Source organism: Anabas testudineus, chromosome 4 (assembly GCF_900324465.2).
Source record: "Anabas testudineus chromosome 4, fAnaTes1.2, whole genome shotgun sequence".
NCBI lineage: Eukaryota > Metazoa > Chordata > Actinopteri > Anabantiformes > Anabantidae > Anabas > Anabas testudineus.
Window position 1 is genome coordinate 23,335,172 of NC_046613.1, and position 18,816 is coordinate 23,353,987.

Below are 18,816 nucleotides of genomic sequence, written 5' to 3' on the forward strand. Positions count from 1 at the left end.
GCAGATGTTTGAGTGTCACAGTTTGCTCTCTGCTTTCCTGCCCTGTCTGTGGCACTCGAGATTTGAAGGGTTCTCAAATATACAAGACTCTCAGTCATACGGGTCGAATACACAGTTCAGTTTCTGAAAAATGTGACCTGTCACTGTATTTGGGGACTAGTTTAACCGCAGATTAATTCACTTTTGATGATCTGGAGAATGTTTCGAACAGCCGGACAGAGTATATCAGCGTCAAAGTAAAATACAGCCTGTGTCCATCGTAGAGAGAAATATGATATCAGGCATGAAATATGTGAAAGTTTATACGACACGTGATGTGTGTGTACTGCTAAAATGGTCAGTTGACGAATTCATTAAAGAGTCAATTTTAATATACATAATTTATATATAAAATACAGTGTGTGATATCAGGATTTGATGAAACCTTATTAATCAATGGAAGTTATTAGCATTAGTTGAGATGCACTGCTGACAGTCTGTCGGCTCTGTTGGGGACAATATTAAACTCAGAAGGCCTCTTCCTGCTGAAAATGCAGTAGACTGTGGTTTTCAAAGTAAGTGTGAGTTGTTTTTCTAAAGCCGCCTTATCAGGAGATGACATCTTCCTTGCTCTTCTTGTAAATTTCACGGTGGTGACAAATGTATTTGTGGGTTTTCTTTGTGATTGTTTTCCATGAAAGTGGAAACAATACTGTAATCTGTGAGTAGAAGCCAGGAAAGCTTTCTCTCCAGCGCAGCGCGGAAAGCGTGGCCGACCTCTTCCTCCCCTCGTGATGTCATCACATTGTTTGTGATAACGAGGCCTTTGATTAACCAGCCTCATCCTGCATCTGAACCACACTTCCTGCTCCGACACGCACACATAGTACTGGCGCTGCTTGTCGAGCTTGCACGGGTATGAACATAGGTCGTCACACTTTACACTTATGCCGTTTATTGTGTTTTTTGTGCATTTTAAAGACATAAAAAGCTCCAAACATTCATTCTTTCTCAGATGTCACTCGTGAGACTTTAAATTTATAAAAATACATGATGTGACTGAACTATTTCGTACTAAATTGAGTTCAAAAAGCTTATCAAAAATGAGTTCCCTGAGTTTCCCTCACAGCCAGGCACAAGACGTCATTCATAATTTACTCCATGCTGGTGATAGTGTCTCCTAGCAACAGAAAAATCTAAGTTATGTACATGTATAAAATGGAAAAGAAAGAATAATTTGATATTTTGGGAAATGTCAAACTAATGCAACAAAGCAAAGACGTTTGCTTTCCTGCAAAGCACTGCAGAAAAAAGTTGACACTACACAGAAGCTTCAAAAGCTTCAACAGCAGTCGATTAGCCTAGCTTAGCATAAAGACTGCAACACAGTCCTCCATCTTTCCTGAAGTCCATGCATTAGCACGCTATGCTGCGTAGGGCTTTGTACAAATTTAGCTTTTATGTGCTACATTACGGTAATTGTCTTTTCAGTCTTTTTGCTAAGCTAACCAGCTGCTACAAGTGGGATCAATCTTTTCCTTTAAGTGAATAACTCTATTTACCAAAATGTCAAAGTATTAAAGGCACAAAAAGGTTCCTTACAGTTTTCTACAGTACAATCACCTAAGCTGTCAGTTTTGTTTGCATAGTAAGTATGGAAAGTATTTATTGACCCCTAAAAGTAAAGTAGTAGTAAAGGAAAAGAAAAATGGCAAATTTGTTTTCAGCCGCACTCGCACAGACCCGTACAGGGCAAACAGCAATTGCTAAATGTCCATCATTTCATTTGAACACTGCCCGAGTTTGTCCTTTTTCCAGCAGATCCAGTTTTATCTCCCGGTCTCCTGTGTGAAAGCTCATCGGTGCATCTGAAGGTTTTCAACAGTCACTTGAACCCGAACAGTTCACTCCTGCAGGCTGCTGCTGTGATGGTGTGTGATGGCTCTCTGGTAGTCCTCAGAGGCGTTTATGTGGTCCGTGACCCCCGGGTGCTCGTAGCTGCGGTAGTAGTGGCCGCCTGACTGCTGGGCGTAGTACAGGAGCTGCCTGGCAAACAGCGGCTCCACCTGCGGGACAGCAAAATCAGCCAGGTCAGTAAAAAGGCTCGGAAAGGGAAAAACAGGATTTCAAACTTTTTAGCATCACGATTTTCCCAAATCTTCGGTGTCAGTGGCCATTTACAGAGCTTTGGTAAATCGTCATGTAGATTAAACAACTGTGGTCACAAGGATCTGTTGTTGTGATAAACTCCAACCACTGAAAGTGACAGTGAGATGTGGTGGAAAGCTCAGGGGAAAAAGACTTAGTAAGTGATGACTTTGTTTTTTGTTATTGTGAATTCAAAGTTTTCTAAACCATCTTATGGAAATTTGACAAAGTTGAAAAGATCTGAAAAGATAAAACTCTGCTCGTTCTCAATGAAATGTATCAGAACTCATGATATTCGACTAAATCATAGCTCAGACCCCAAAATAATTCAACTAAATGTTCAAGGCAACGGCATCAAAACTTTATTGATCCCATTGGTTGGTTGGCACTGACACTGGGGTACGTGGACAACTGCTCCAGCAGCTGAGCTACTGCCACCTCAAATTGCTAAACCTAAAATTAGTATGTTTACTATGAAATAAGACAGAAAAACTGGAAAACATCACAATGTAGAAGCTGGAACCAATGAAACAAAAATCGATTTACATGAAAAACATCTAGTTCTAGTGAGCAGAGCTTGTAAGACTGAAGACTTCAGTAGCTACTGGCTGGTTTGATATAATAACCGCCCTCCCCAGCAGAAATAACATGAAAACAACAGCAGACACAGTAATGAGTAATCTCTGAGCCTGTTTGTTTGGGCTGTTTCTGCATCTAATGCAGCAGATTTAGATTCATTCAGTGTTAAATGAACCTGACGTTCCACTTCATTTTTTATCTAAACGTCCAAAAACTCCCACATGTGGGTGGAGATCTAGAGGTCTGGAAGTGGCTAGTGTTTGAACCTTATGAAGAAGTACTGACAGACTTTCAAATCTTAGTTTTTAACTTTCAAATCCTATTTTTCACTTTTGAATACTTTAAAATTTCAGGACTTTACTTTCAGTCTTTCAGTCTTTACTTTTGATTTTGTGAACTATGATGCTGAGTTGAACTCAGACCTTCACATTTTGTTTCTCAACATCTGGATTCCAGGAATAAGCACTGGGAAACTACAGCAGGGCTCATTAAACAGTATGCAAATAGTAATATTACAGTATGCACACCTGGACAGTGAGGGTCCGTCTTTGCCTCTGTGGGTCCAGACACTCATCTCCAAAATGCAGCAGGACCTGGAAACGAGGCAGTGGCCGACCATGGAGCCCGTAACTCTGGATCTCTGTTGGTTAGAAAGTGGAAAACAAAGCCTCACTATTAGCTTGGATATCAAAAGATGAGTGAATGGGCACATTCAAATGATTTCAGAAGAATTTCACCTGAAATGCTATGACATTTGGGGTGATTCGAATGGAAAGTCCTGGTCACACAATGTATGCAAATACAATTAGCTGTCAGTCTTACACAGCTGGGGTTGTCTTAGCATGTGGGCGGGATGATGTGGCTGTGTGGTCCTGTGATTGTCACCTTATCATGAAATATTACTTAAACTGTCACAGTTGTGTTGATGTTCAGGGGCTTTTGTTTTTCTTCAGTTTTGTTCTTAGAAGACATTCGTGTAGAGAGATTTACAGTAAATGATGAGTCCCTCACATACAGCTCATGAACAGAAACCTCTCTCTCCTCATTTCCACATTCACTTTGTACAGTTTATGGAAGGTTTTATAATCAGTATAACAGAATTTCCATTGTTTTCTTTTTTGATAACTGTTCTTACACTTTATCAGATAGTTCCTGTTAAATTTGAGGGAAGGTTCTTCAGCTACTTGTGAATCAGAGGTTTTGTAGGTGTTATGTCATTTTACTGAAAGCACTTCTTCACAGGAAGTATCTGAATACTCTCAGTCCAGGTGAGAACACAGGAAGCTTCGTTTAGTTTCTAATTATTGTGTACGTCCATCAACACTGAAATGCATCATGCAGAGGAGTTGTGCAACTGATGCTTGTTCTAGTTAATGTAGGATTTGCTGTCTCACCTGTGAGGTAGTCCTGTGTGTGGAACAGTTTGGTGGGGACCTCCCTCTCCAACTTGTTGAACTTCTCCCCGTAGGGAGACAGTCCTCCCTGCCAGTACACTCTGCTCTGACACTGTCGCTGAGCGTAGAGTCCGTCTGCTCGCATCCACACTAACACTCCCCTGTCCAGGAGGGACGAGGGACTCGGGGGACACTCGTCTGCCCTTCTCTGTGCATGCACGGGTGAGAGGCTGTCCACGGGGAGGGGGATCACCTCAGGCCTTCCAGACTGCAGGTAGTGCTTCTCGTCTGGGGGGCACGGAGTGATGTGGCAGCCCTCCGAAGTGGAAGTGGTCACCTCCCTGATCAAAAGGTCCTGGAAATACACAGATACGTGCAGGCGGAAATCTGGACGGAGGAAAAAAGAATCCATGTAAAAAGTCAATAATAATAATAATAATAACATGTTTCTCAGTGTAGTGTTGAGTCCACACCAAACATCTGCTGCTCCAACTACTGTGAAAAGTCCAAATCTCCCGAATGATTTGATGAAATGATTAAAGTGACTCTTGCGTCTAGTTCAATTAACGTGCACCGGATTAGCTTTGTGTTCTTGTTTATGTTGTGGGTAAATACTAAAACTAGACGAGTGCCAAACTGTGATGATGGTTGTTGTGTTAGAAGAATTGTGTCATTTCAAAATTTTAGCAATTACAGCAGGACTGTCAGCACCCAGTGAGTGTTTTGAAGAAAGAAAGTCGTCCATTAGACATCACCGAGTCACATTTTAGTCTTAAACTGAAATCACCCCCAGCACCTTCAACAAGCTCACCTTTATGTCTTATACCCTCCAGCTTCTATTAAAGCTGCAGCTGCTTCCTGACCAGTAGGGGCAGCAACAAACTGTAGACTTTAATCAGTCTTTTAGTCGTGGTTCTGTCATATTTCAGTATCTGTTTCACGCTTTCACAGTTACATCTGAGCCACGTGATTTCATACGACCATATGGACGTTTCCAGGTGTTTCTGTTTGGTCACCTGAAGCCACATTGAAGTCACATCAAATGCTCAGTTGAGGATGTCGTCTGGACTCATGATCCCCCTCCCACTGTTTCCATAGTGTGCAGAGAAAAAGGTGAAATGAAAGTGTTTATTTTTGTACCTGAGAGCGCTTCCGCTGATCTGATGCTGGCGTCCAGTGTGAAAGGCGAAGGCTGGCTGTCAGGAGGACCGTACGAGTAAATCGAGGCTCTGAGCTGGTACCCTGTAAAGAACAGACACAGTTCAGCACCAGAACCAGAACAGAACATGTACAATATCTACTGCATTTATGAAGACAGAGGAGCGTACCATTCTCCATGGATGCGCCCTGCCAGGGCAGGCTGCGGGGGGGACAGGGACACTGAGTGAAGGGCAGCTCCGTCAGAGAGGCCTGCTCCTGACAGTAATCTCTCCAGCTGCATTCTGGTGTGGGCATGTACTGTGTATGTGACATCTACAGACCGAGACAAACACAAACACAGCATGTGAGGACTTCACTTGTGAGAAATGCTACTGCGTTGCATTCACATGCTGCTGGTGAACTCAAGCCTCCAGGTGTGAAGTTGTAAATATGACATAATGTGACTAACATCTGTCCAAACTGTGACTCTATTTCTTTGAAACACGTGTTCTCATGATCATCTAATAATCAGCTCTGTGGCTGCTCTTTAATGAATTTAAACTATATTCATAACAAAAGTTTATGTGTGCTAATTATAGTAGAATTATATTCTTTTTAACGTGGAGAATTTTTTATATAAAAAATTAATAAATCTAGAAGTAACACATCTGCAGGTAAATGAGGGAAAGTACATTTTAAAATTCAAAAAGATGAACAAGAAAAATCCTGTTCCCAAATGGGCACCTGAAGTCATCACTAGTGAAGTGACTGAAGAAGCTACTTGGATGAGTAGCGATAGGTTTCGACCTAACAAAAGGAAGTCCAGTTGCTATGACTCAACTTCCAGATAACTTCACCTGGACGACTGAGACTCTTCACCGACTGACACTGGTGAAGGTTTAGGATGCACATCATGAATCTGTAGCCTTCACTTGTGCAGTGTGTGAAGTAAGCCATGCATGCACAATTGGTTTCTCGTCCATGTTCGTGCTGCACATTTAACCCCAGGCTCTCTCAGTTTCTCCCTCCCTCTCGATCCTAAGTCACCCAGCTTATTTTCATGTGTATGAAAATCACCTGAGTCTGCAGGGCAGGGTAGGAGGGGTGCACCGGGTAGCTCATGGGACTCAGAGGACTGTCCTCCTGTCGGGGTCCTGAACACAAGAAACAAAAGGTTCACTTCAACAAAGAAAGTGTCACACAGAAAAAAAGCCCATGACCTTCACTGGTGGTTTAGTTGTTTGACTCTTCAAACGCTCATTACTGCACCGAGAAGTCTGTGACCTTTATCAGTCACACTCAGACACACTCAGAGAATTTCCAAGCTTAGTTTACTGTCAACTAAAGTAAAGTAGACATCAAATCAGCAGCTGTAATGTTGAAATAAACCAAATGTCTGAGGAGATACTGACTTTTCTTGGCGCCCTCGGGGATGATGCGGTAGACTTTGTACGGGTCGGAGATGTCCAGCTGGCTCCGGTCCACAAGTTCCTCAAAGTCGTTGCTCTTGTTGAGGGCGCAGCGGAGCCGCGTCTTCCAGGTCGGAGGGTCCGGTTTGTCGATGCCCTCCCGAAACTTGCCTTTAAACAGCGCCCAGGCCTGAAGACAAGTCACCGGTAAAACGTCAGAAACCAGGCTGGAGTCTGGTCTGAGTCTAACTACAGCCCGCAGATAGAAGTTTAATAAAGGCATTTAGGAGCTCAAATGATTCTATTATATCGCATCTATCAACAGCAGGACAGTATATAAGTATATGATAGCTGATTATTTTTAAATTAAATCAAACGGGTGATTAAATGATGAGAATATTCTGCTTCACAAAAACACTTAAGACAATAAAACACCAACTCTTAAATGCGTGACTGAGCTGGTACGTTTGCACCAGCTGGATTAGAAATGGGTGATTAAAACTCTTAGACATATAAAAAGTTCTTCTGATCTCTCACATTTGTGCTTTAGATAAATACGAATCTGCTTAAGACTGGGAAACTACTTTGGGACTACTTTTATTCTGAAAAGGCGCATTTTCACGTCTGACCACGCACCGGAGGATGCAGGTCTCTTACCTTGAAAAGCGCGGCATCCTCATCCCGGTTGTAGTCCTGTTTCCCGGCGTGTTTCCACGGTATCCTGAAGATGCTCTTCTCGTCGTTCTCCCACACCAGTCCGGGATATTTCCCGCAGTCCACCTGCTCGATGAGCCACTGGCGCAGCTTCCCGTTCCCGCTGCTCCCGGAGCCTCCGTAATCCAAGTCAGGGTTCATCTCTGCTCAGACAGACACGTGCAACACCTCCACTGTCGTGTGCTGAAATGTGATATGATGCTGTGAGTGTTTGGAAAGTTTAGCAGAGATCAGTCTGTCCGACACGAGCACAGCCCGCTGAAGGTCGAACCCCCTGCTCTCCCACGCGCGCTGCGTGCGCCCTGGAAGCGGATCGGAGTGGTCTTACCTGTGAAACTCGAAACCCGTCAAGTTTTGAAATCAGTCAGTGTCAGAAAGCCCTCATCATTACGGCGGGCCCGCTTAAATCCTGGCAGCCTATAGCGAGCAGCGGGAGGGCGGAGACAGAGCCGGGGATGCTGAGGACGCACCTGCTGCCGCGCTCTCTCTCTCTCTCCTGCGAAGCTTATCAGCGCGCACACAGCGGCCGATCTCCAGTAAGACACAGGGGAAACCCTACCGGCGTCAGTCTGAAGTGTCACACACCCGCACACGTGGAAAATCATGGGACTGCGACAAAAACAATTCTTTGAAATGATAAAGCCTTACGAAAAGTAACTGTGCAGTGGTCCTGCAGTAGAAGTGATCTAGAAAAACATCAGCGCACGTTTGTTCCCATTGGAAGATTAAATAGAACAACTGTGATAATACCGCAGAGAGACAGTAACAGAGCAGCAGATAAGATGTTACAAACGGTGTGTCATCGTTTTAGAGACGAGCTGTTATGGGAATATCACAGAAAAACACATTACAGAGTGGGTTTCCACTCCAACTGGAACTATCTAATGTAAAATGATCATTAAAGTCAAATAAAACACTCAGTTAAAATAAAGGTTCTGTAAAAGTGCTGGATGCTGTAGGACTTAAAGTAATAGTTGGTCCAAGTGGAGCTGAATCCATTGTTATTACTATTATTTCATAGTAATAATAAATGTAGTGAAGTACGTAAAGTAGTTTAGATGTACTTGTACAGCAGTATTCAAATAATGATTTTAATTTATTAACATTTAATTGAAGTAGATGCAAAGTGACTTATGTAAACGACCTCTGCTGGAGCCCAAACACAGACGTGAACTCCAAAAACCATCAGCAATAAAATACACACATATGATTTTTGTGAGAATTCTTGTTATTATCACGTCAAACAGTGCAAACAAAGTCAATACATTTAGTTTATTTAGGAATAATAATGCAATAATAATACTTCTGGTGATGCTGTTTTACTGGAAGATGCTGTAAAACAGCTCCAGCTTTCTCACCGTCTATTGAAAGTAATACTCATATTTCAAGTCCAAAGACACAGCATAACGTAACTGACGAGGGGAGTGCACGCGGCTAAATGTGTGTTCACACTGTGGACTGTATGTACATATTTCCTTGATGTCGTGCTTGACTGCCCTTGCATGTTGTTTTGACAGTTAGAGGCAAGGACATGACATGACGAAAGGGACTCGTGATATTGCCATGAAAATAAAAATCCCCCATCACATGACTGCGTAGCTTTTCTGCAGACACGGGATTCAACATATTGTATCGATACTGAACCCTGTGGGGGACCACAGCTCGTGTGGCCGTCACCAACGAGGGGTGTGTTCAAACAGCTGCTGGTTTTGGTTGGTTTACTGGTCCCAGCAAAAGCCCTGAGTCCTCTGCTGTTTGAGTTTAAGCTAAGATTTAGTGTCTTCAGGTGGTGGATAGTGCAGGAGTAACGCTGGCTGAGCTGCTGCTGCTGTTGGATCTCCTCATTAAAAGGGATTTGACCTCCTCTTCATCGTTGAAGGGGTTCTTCCCGTATCTGTTCTTCCACCAGGCTCGGTACTGGAAGGAGACAGAGCGCAGAGGGTGTTAACGTGGAAAAAAGGTCATCACAGTGAAATCGACAGAGTCCAACTCGAGTAAAGACAGAAGCGACATGATAACAATTATTGTAACTTGCACACTTTTATGTCCTGCTAAACTTTTTGCCCCATGTTCAACTCTAATGTTGCACAACACTAACGTATGATGAGAACTGGAAACACGGCGTCCAGTCGTGAATAAGAAGGAAGCACGTATGCTGAAAACAAAACCCCCCATTCCTCTGGACTCCAGACCATGAACACTCCAGTCGAGCCTCTCTGGGCCCCACGGACATGAATGAGGATAAAATGAAATGAAAACAGTTCATTTAATGAGTTTTACCCCTTTTACAATGATTCTCTCTTCTGTCTCCGGTCATTTCTGGGTTTCCTCCCACATTGTGTGGTCATCTCTTTCACCGGGACAGGTTTGATAAAGGGCTACAACTATACAGTGTAAGTTGTATGTAAGTATCTCTTCAGGAGATACAACCCTGATTAATTCCTATGAGAGCTGCTCACTGGCTGCACTTACTGCGACCTTTCTCTGGCAGAGCTGGTCGAGAGAATCGAGATCGAGACTTCTTCTTGTCGGTGCCTCAAATTCTGATAATTAAAGAGTCATTTGGGGGCGTTTGTGATGCAGATTTCATGTCAAGTGGAAAAGGATGGTAGTTGATATACTTCATGGGTTTAAAACCTTTTAGTTGTGTCAGTAAATGATTTGTTCACAAGGCTCCAAAACAAACTGTGGGCTGAGAGGCCTCATCACATCTTAGTGTTTTGAGGAAGAATAGTTCCAATGGTAGATGACGATGTTGGCCAACATGGTGCACTGTTGCACATGCACCAACTTTCCAACTCTGCATCACTTCCTCCTCATCTCTTTGGTTTGAACAAACAGGCTGTTGTTTAAAGAAGCTCCATAACACTCACCTCTGTCAGTTCTGTGTTTTCAAACTCCTCCAGCTGCCGCAGGAAGCCCAGGTTCGGTCCGGCACAGGGCCTGGCCGCCCTCACCGCCGCCAGCGACTCCACCCAACCGCGGCCCGTCACCGTCATGATGTAGGCAACCACCAGAGTCACGCTGCGGGACACTCCTGCCACACTGAGAGCCAGAGCATCAACACTAGAATCATCACATGTAGTACTGTACCGAGTCTCCTCTTTAGTGTACAAAGAAGTGAAACCCCTTTTTTTCCTAAAGTTGTGGTTAAATGTCTGATTTTGCATGTTTGATTTCAGCAAAGATGAAAGGTAATGAAATTTACTATGAAAGCATTAAGCAAAATGATTGTCATGCAGGTCCTGTGTGCTGAGTGATGTGGTTGAAAATGAAAGTGGGGTTAATAAAATATGAAGACCTCCAGTCAGTGATCCACTTTAGGCAAGCGTGATTGTTACAGACAAGAATCAGTTCAAATAGAAGATTAATGCTTCTTCCTTTCAGCGTCCTCATATGCAAACAACAGAACTTTCATATCATATTCGTGTTTATTTACCGTAGATTTCACCTTAAAGTTGGGACTTTTAGCCGAGTACTGTGCAGCAAATAAAAGAAAATCTCCTGTAATTACTGGAAAGTTTTGTGTCATCGGTGAGAGTGAAGCATTGTTTCAGCATGCAGGTACCTTCAAACATAATTCATCCAACCAACAGTATTTTACGGTTTGTTTTCACTCACCAGTGGACGAGGCAGCCCTCTCTCTTCAGACGACACTCGTGGATAAACATGATACTGTCTCTGAAGTACTGCACCCTAGCAGATGGTATATTTCATATTGGTAAAAATATAAATAATAATATAAATCTAAAAACAACTTAGTGTGTCAAAACATTATATGTGTTTTACATTATCTCTTATTACAACATTTAATTTAACTCTACTTGATTAAACTTAAAGTTTTTATTGAGTATTCATGTGCTACCAACTCACAAAAGTACAGTGTTATTATTCATTTTCTGTGAATGATTGTACACAATATCCAATTAATTAATTCAGCACAAATAATCTGTTTTAATGATTAAAATGTTTAATTCGTTGGACTCTTTTTGTGCATTTGCAGCATAGCTCAGACCTTTAAAAATCAGTTGTACTGTAAATGCATCATAAGTGAAGAACTCACAGATTTTGCTTAGAGTGGTCGGCAGCAGATATGCAAAGGTACGTCATGTCCTACGGGGGAAGAAGGGAACATTTTAGACTGCACAATACGGCGAATTGGTGAAATTAGAATTTTACTGTACATGACAGTTTAGAGAGGGTCATTTGTTTGAGCAGTGAGACTAACACCCTTTCTGTTTCTCTGTGTTTGGGACAGCCCCCGAAACCCTGTCCCCCTGACCCTGCTCAGCGCTGGTGTGGTAGGTCATGACATAACGATATTCATGTGTGCGTGTACTGTGCACCTGGCAGCTGATGGTACATACAGTGGACAGAAACCACCTTGTCCCGTTATGACTGCACCGCTGCAAAACCCCCCTGAGCCCTCTGGGACACACTGAGCTCTGGAAGTGCTCCAGACAGATGAGGTTGCACATACGAACCCCAGACAATCTCATGCACAGACTTTGAAACAGCAGAAAGTGTGCACATTTTGGTGGATTTCACATCAACATTAATATCTGTGAAATTGTAATTTTTGACAGGAAGACTCTGGTTATGCAAACAAATACTGAGAAGTACTCATATCTTTGCACCATCACTCATAAAACTCATCATGACCATGACTCAGCTGCACTATTTGTAAAATCAATCCCACACAGAATCACGCGCATACCCCCAAACAATAGCGTCATGCATTTTAATGATATATGCAGAAATTTTCTTAACAGAAATTCTCAGCCTTTGCCCCATAAAACAGACCTCGTCCTTTTATTTAGCAATATGTTAATTAGAGTCACATAGAGCACTGTACAGTAAATGGCACGTCCCACCTCAGAGACTTGGTGGTTGCAAATTTTACCTTCCTCTCTCAGGAACCATCAAGCTGTCTTCCAAGAAATCGATCAGTCAGCAGTTTGACTGTTAGGTATGCAAATAAACCATCCCATCTGGCCATTTGGCCTGCACTGGGTAAAACAGACCTGAGTCATCTACATGCTACAGAACTGCAGAAAAAGGCTGCGTCATATGAACAAATACAAGAATAATCTGGGGATAGAGATTGAGATTTGTGCAGCAGCCTGGATTCATGAGCAACACAGTTCAGAGAGAATCTGTAGGCTGACACATAATCCCAAGCCCAAAACCTTTTACAAAGTTTTGGTGGTTGACCAGTTTGGGTAGTGATACTGTAATACAAGTTGCTGTTTCTCTTCACCGTTCAATGAAACATGCTAGCATGGATGGAGAAAGTGTACAGAAATCTCTGAGCACTTTTCATCCTCGCTTTCAACAAGAAAAGATGAAAGTTGTGAAAGCGGACACTGAAGATCTCAAACGGATATTTGACAATGCAGACGCAGGGAGGAAAACTGGGTGATGTGATGTTTAAAGTGCTCAAATAAAATGACAATAAATACATACAAATTAATTCTTTCAGAAATAACAAGAAGTTTATAGATCACAAATGTGCAAAATTGACTAAACGCCTCTTTCTACTGTTTCTATGTGTGATTGTATTGAGAAGATGCAACAAGAGGAAAGACTCATTATTAATATACTATAAAATAGAATAATAATGATTCCAGTTTCAGAAAAATTATCTTCTATCATCTGTCATCTAATGTGAATCAACAATAATACATTTCTAGTTAATGCATTTGGTTCTCACTGTGCTGTTTCTCTCATCCTGACACGTACGCACAAGAGAAACACCTTTCCCGCTCTCTCATACACAAATTGCCTCGTCTAAAAGCAGCATTGAAAAGCCAGAAACCTTTTTTAAATGCAGTTGCACTTTCAAGACTTTTCAGACTTCAAGCCGCTGAGCTAAAAGCATCTTGTGTGAAAAATATCCCACCGGCTTTTGGCCTGCATCTGCACCACAGCTGCGAACATGCACATTCACACCGAGTGGAAACTGCATAGAAATGCACTGGGATCCCACACAATATCGCAGTGATTCAGAAAAAGACTTATTTGGCGAAACCTGGTAAATTTCCAGGTGGTGTAACAGACAAGTCAAAAGAACTTTTCATGCAAAATTGAAAATAAGAACATCTGACTTTCACACTTATTGAAGTGGTCAATGTCAACAGCCTTTGCTAAAAATCTGACGTGTTACATCCCATCCACTTCCTGCTTATCCTTTCATAATTACAAACCAGAATAAGTGCTAATATTAATAAATATACTGTTCAAGAGGACATTTTAGAGGATGGCAAGGGTGTAATACAAACTGTGGTTGATTAACTAAGCTGTGTATTGATAGATTCAATCTTATAATGATCAATTAAGTAATTGTTCAAGAAGGAAATGTCAAATCACCTGGTTTCATACTTAACTTCAGAAATCTTCTTCTTTTCATTGAAAACAACCATCAATTAGAAGATTAAATAATCAATTTGACTAACCTAATTAACCTAATCTAGCCTTTTTTGGATGTTTTTGCTTTCTACTTAATAAAAGGTATCAGTACATCAATAATAAGTTTCAGCTGCAGCCTTTTTAAAATGTGAAGTCAGGGAAAGAAAGTGTAGCACCTCAAGTCTCACACTTTCAGAATGACTACACTGAGTGGGGAAACAACACGGGTGAGTTCAGGGGAGGTTAAAGTAGTTTAGGGCTGAATTAACGTTGGGGTCGGGGGGTCGCGCAGACCGATGTAAAGCACAGAACACAGCTCACCTCCAGGATGGGTGCAGCTGTGTCATGGATTGACAGGATGTGGGTGATGTTGTGTTGCCCCAAAAGCTCCCTGTCTCGTGCATCTGTGGATCGAAATCAAGAAATTGCAAATATTCCTTCCATCCAATCACAAATCATCTCATATACATTCTAACCTAAATTAAGCATTTTCTACCCAACAACAAACCCCCTCCTCAAATGTTTCCCAAGCAAATGTGGCTTTATGGCTTAAAAGTTTTACTCTTGTTTTGAACTGAAAGAAAAACCGGAAAACCAGTGTTTCTAAAACAGTCCAACAGCTTGGCCCAAAAGCAAGAAACAGTAATTGTTTTAATCAAATTTTGTTCTTTAAAAGGAAGCCAAATGTTTTCTACGTTGGACAGATGTGTCTTGAGCAGTTTTTTCTCAAGCTTTGCAAGTTTGCAGGAAGCTGATGGCACCAATACAATACCAAGATAAGTCTGTACTGAGCCCTTCTGCCAGAGAATATAGTAGTAAAGTAATGCTTATGAACTGCAAAACATAAATAAGTGCTTATATTACATGAAGTGGGAAGAAAAAGTTAGATTTGTTTTGTTTTCTCGATATAGGGGTCCTGAAATGTGATGTGAACTTCTCCAAAGTCGCAAATATCAACAAACACGATATATCTACGCTGATAAAACAAAAAACAGTTCTGATATTTTATGGTTTTATTAAATATACAGACTTAAGTGGAAAAAGTAAATGAAACAGTGATTTAATAGCTCTTTAAACCACCATTAGCACCTATAACCTCAAGCAAACACTTCCTGTAGCTGTGGATTAGACCTGCACTACATTCAGCTGCTATCACAGCATCTCTATTGGCTTTCAGGTCTGGACTCTGACTGGACCACTCTAGATTTTGTGTCTCTGAAGCCATTTTGTAGTAGATTTACTTCATATTTCAGGGTATTCGTCCTGCTGCATCACCAAGTTTCTACAGAGCTTCAGCCTGCAGACAGCCGCCCTGACGTCCTGTAGGATACCTTGATACACTAATGAATTAATTTCCACTACATGATGACAAACGGTCCAGGTCCAGAGGCAGAAAAGCAGAACCAAAACATGATGCTCCCTCCACCACCCTTCACTGTTGGTACTTGGTTTTCTTTTTACAGCACTTACTGCATGGCTTCTTCTGTGGTATCCTGCCATTTCCAGTGTTTTGAACAGGTAGGACTTGTTGATTCATCAATGGTGATGTTAACCAGCTCCGGTGAACCCTTCAAGTCTTTAGCTGTTACTCTGGGGTGATTTTCACCTTGATTCTGTGTTGTTCCTATTGAGTGATCTTGGTTAGGTGCTCACTTGTACAAAGAGTTGCCACACTACCAGACAGCGTGTCTAATGAATGTCCAAACTCTTTCAGATCGAGAGTCTTTGCAGTTACGTGTAAATCATTGATCGTAGGTCTTCTGAGAGCTCTTTTTTGCAATGCATGGCTCACATCATCTGATGCTGCTTGTGGCACTGTTTGCATGTTTTGTAGCTCTAAGGTTCTCAAGGTAGCTCTAAACCACACCTCCATTCCTGTTTCATTGATTGGACTTCAGGTTTGCTGACTCAAATTAGCGTCTGTATGTTTAATAATTGTGTTTAATATAGATTTGAAATCTCAGGACTGTTTGATCAGCTTAGAAATATTGTGTTTGTTGATATTTGTGACTTTGGTGAAAACATGAAAATTGCAAATTGTCATTTTCATCAAGTTACTGTAAAACCAGACTTGAGGTCATAAAGGTTCATTACAATTTTACCATTAATTACATGACAGAAATACTTTTATGAGTAGTTTAGCAGACAGCTGTCTTTGTGCTTAGGACAGAGCAGTGACACCACATATTTGTTTCCTTAAATAAATTAGTTCATATGGACAAGAATCCCTAAATACCATTAAATAATCATCGGTACTACATTTTCACCTTGTGCTCTGTGAAGATTGTGTAATATTAATTTGATGTATTAATTTTGAGATTATTAATGTGCCTAAAATATTAAAACACAGTTCTTTAATCCATAACACAGTTTCCCTGCTACTCTGAACACTTTAAATCCCTTCTTAACTTACTCTTGTACACTGACAGAACGTTTTAGAAATTGTAAAAGATGCTAAGTCATCGTGATAGAAGACGCCCAAAGGCCTGGTTAACATGAAAAAGTGTTTGACAGTGGTTCCCTGAACAAAGGGATCCATATTTTGATGCCAGTTTCTGTAAAATGTTGTCATTATTTTATCTGTGTAAAGATTTAAAAAAAGCAGCCTAATGATTGCATTTGCTGCTTTATGGAAAGATGTGGAATGCAGTGCACACCGGGGACACCCCCGCTGCAAGGGGCATCCCCTCCCACACCGGCCCTCGTGTACTCTCTGCAGCCCTCAAAAATAATTTGTTTCCTCCAGCTGCTGAGAGATACACGCCATCCCCCGCACTCATACAGGCACAAATACTCTTTTTTTTTAACATTAAAATACAGTACTTCAATAATTCTGTGCTACACTGCGACTCTATTGAAACTGAGCTCAGTGTAGCATCTCACCACATGCCTCTCCGTATGAGGAACTGAAACACGCTCTGCTACATTATCCTGAAAATAAATAAATAATTTACTGAGATGACAAGAAGCAGGACTGCTCACCTTTGAAATTTCCAAGATAAATATCAGGCAGAACCTGCAGAAGGTTCGAAACAGAGTCAAACGGAGAAAGCAGAAGTAAAAACAAAGGTAATTAATGAATATGACTTTACCTTATTTATTCCATTACCCATATCTGTCAACGGTCTCAGTAAAGAACAAAAGAGAAAATAAATAAAGCCTGAAATTCTGTTTTTTTATGGAATCAGTTCAAAGTTACTCAAAATGTCTCGTCCTGTGTTTCCTCCCTCTCAAATGATAATTAGTCACAAGTTATTGCAGCGTCCCAGTCGTAAAACCTTCAGCGAGTCACTGTCCCCAGTGTTACTTGATTGAGAATATGCTGCTTGAGATGACATAATGTGACCTTGGCAGTGGAACACCCTGCTTGGATATTTATATTTAGACCAGGAGTGCGTCATGGGACTGTGGATGAGCACATGCCGACCAGACAAAGATGGTTGAGGGCCAGAGGCCAGAGGAGAAGGGATCCAACAGTGGGTCATGTTTGGCTCTCACTCTCTCCTGAGGTGTTACTGTATACCATACAAGGAGCTCAAAAACACGCTACTTGCTGTTTCAGGGTACGGTTGTGGTTGTCCAAACTAAGAACGATCACATTTAACTTAAATGATCACATACTGGAATGTACAGCAGTGACAGCATTTTCATTATTGCTCAGGGTACTTTACAAAAAGCTTTTAAATAAGGGAAAACGTATCGGTGGACATCAGCAAAGTCATCAGGAGCCATAAAAACTGTCCGTACCGAATGTCATAGAATCCCACTCTAAAGGTAGATATAGGTATAAAGTTAAGGGTCCATCAGCTGGGAACAATGAACATCTGCACCAATTTCAATCCATCTACATTTTTTCAGTTTGAGTGTAAACTGGTGGACAGAACAACCAACACACTCAGGACAATATTTAAAAGGATAAACCCCCCAAATTTCAACTTATTATGATATAAATCAGAGAAAAGTAGCAGATCCTTGTATTTGAGAAGCTGGAATAAGAAAAAATAGAAATAATATGATGATATTATATTAATATAACACACATATTGGGTTGAAAATTATTCCTCATACATGCAGAAAAAGTGAAATGACCCTAATCACCCTAATGACTGTCAAGGTATTTTATTCCAAAACAAAATACCTCATGGTGGCGCTAGAGAAAAAGTAAAGGGGTCAACATAGGAAGCAGGATTCATCCTCTGGGGATGATGACTGTCTGTATGGGAGTTCATTTCAATCCATCCGTCAGCTGCTGAGTTTTTTAGTGAAGTGGCAGCTTGACCAGCTGAACAACCAAAGGACCAGATGCCTCAGTGGAACCAGCAGCATGACGACGAACCTCCAAAACATTTAACTCAGGTAAAAGCAGGACATCATTAGTCTGTATTGTATTGTTTATTCAGCTGGTTACATGAGCCTGCTTCTAATGAGCACTGCTCATAAACGTGATTTTATCTTTTTACTAAGAATTCCCCCTATTACTTCAAATTGTTCTCGATTCAGTTCTCAGTGGACGTCCACCGAAGTCTGCATCAGTCACTGCATTTCCAGTAAATTCTGCTACATCTTCAACACATCTCTCTGAGGCGATCGAGGTATTTTTAGCCCGGCTTTGTCGCGTTGTGTTGTGTTCCTGTGTGTGTGGTTCACAGTGTGTGACACAGCTCAGACGCACTGACAGGCAGAGGAGAGTGGAGGCGTTTACAAAAAGCTCCCTGCCTGCCTGTCTCACAGAACTAGGTCTGAACAGCTCATCGTGAGCGCCACTTCAAACCCATTGATAAACCAACACACACCGGGGGCCTTTCTGAATAGAGCGTGTAGAGAAGAAAAACACCTTCTCCAGAGCGTCAGTGTTTGTGTAGGTGTGTGTGTGTCTGTGTGGGTAGAGGGGGTGGGGGCCGTCGGGGTAGATACTGAAGCATGTGAGATGTTGACGATTAAATTGTTGTTTAAAAAGGGAACAGGAGTTACTTTCAATTTAGAAGTTTGGGTTTTGCACTCAGCAATCAATAGGTGACAGGTCTGCTACAGCAAACGTGCAAAGT

The 18,816-nt window shown here is 41.7% G+C and overlaps 2 protein-coding genes across 3 annotated transcripts; both read right to left on the reverse strand.

Annotated features, from left to right (window-relative positions):
- Positions 1 to 472: 472 nt before the first annotated feature.
- On the reverse strand, positions 473 to 7,825 carry LOC113152906 (interferon regulatory factor 4-like). 2 transcript variants are annotated; one of them, XM_026346427.1, is made up of 9 exons: positions 7,692 to 7,825; positions 7,307 to 7,546; positions 6,653 to 6,839; positions 6,318 to 6,394; positions 5,429 to 5,573; positions 5,241 to 5,342; positions 4,101 to 4,487; positions 3,234 to 3,346; positions 473 to 2,045 (listed from the first exon to the last, which is right to left on the reverse strand). In XM_026346427.1, the coding sequence occupies exons 2-9, from the start codon at positions 7,502 to 7,504 to the stop codon at positions 1,884 to 1,886; spliced, it is 1,371 nt and encodes a 456-aa protein (XP_026202212.1). In that variant the 5' UTR covers positions 7,505 to 7,546; positions 7,692 to 7,825; the 3' UTR covers positions 473 to 1,883. The 2 variants fall into 2 exon arrangements, with proteins under 2 accessions (XP_026202212.1, XP_026202213.1); XM_026346428.1 differs by having other exon boundaries at positions 7,307 to 7,761.
- A 1,320-nt stretch (positions 7,826 to 9,145) lies between these two features.
- LOC113152721 (dual specificity protein phosphatase 22-B) lies at positions 9,146 to 16,884 on the reverse strand. Its single transcript, XM_026346132.1, has 7 exons — positions 16,864 to 16,884; positions 16,754 to 16,787; positions 14,093 to 14,175; positions 11,427 to 11,476; positions 10,985 to 11,059; positions 10,237 to 10,408; positions 9,146 to 9,280 (listed from the first exon to the last, which is right to left on the reverse strand). The coding sequence occupies exons 1-7, from the start codon at positions 16,882 to 16,884 to the stop codon at positions 9,146 to 9,148; spliced, it is 570 nt and encodes a 189-aa protein (XP_026201917.1).
- Positions 16,885 to 18,816: the final 1,932 nt, after the last annotated feature.

Coding starts and splice junctions, on each gene's coding strand:
- LOC113152906 (XM_026346427.1), bottom strand. CDS start 7,504: ATGAACCCTGACTTGGATTACGGAGGCTCCGGGAGCAGCGGGAACGGG. Junction 6,395..6,652: donor CCCCGAGGGCGCCAAGAAAA/GTCAGTATCTCC, acceptor TCTTGTGTTCAG/GACCCCGACAGGAGGACAGT. Junction 2,046..3,233: donor GACGGACCCTCACTGTCCAG/GTGTGCATACTG, acceptor GCTGTCCCGCAG/GTGGAGCCGCTGTTTGCCAG.
- LOC113152721 (XM_026346132.1), bottom strand. CDS start 16,884: ATGGGTAATGGAATAAATAAG. Junction 16,788..16,863: donor TGGGTAATGGAATAAATAAG/GTAAAGTCATAT, acceptor AACCTTCTGCAG/GTTCTGCCTGATATTTATCT. Junction 10,409..10,984: donor GAGGGCTGCCTCGTCCACTG/GTGAGTGAAAAC, acceptor TCTGGCTCTCAG/TGTGGCAGGAGTGTCCCGCA.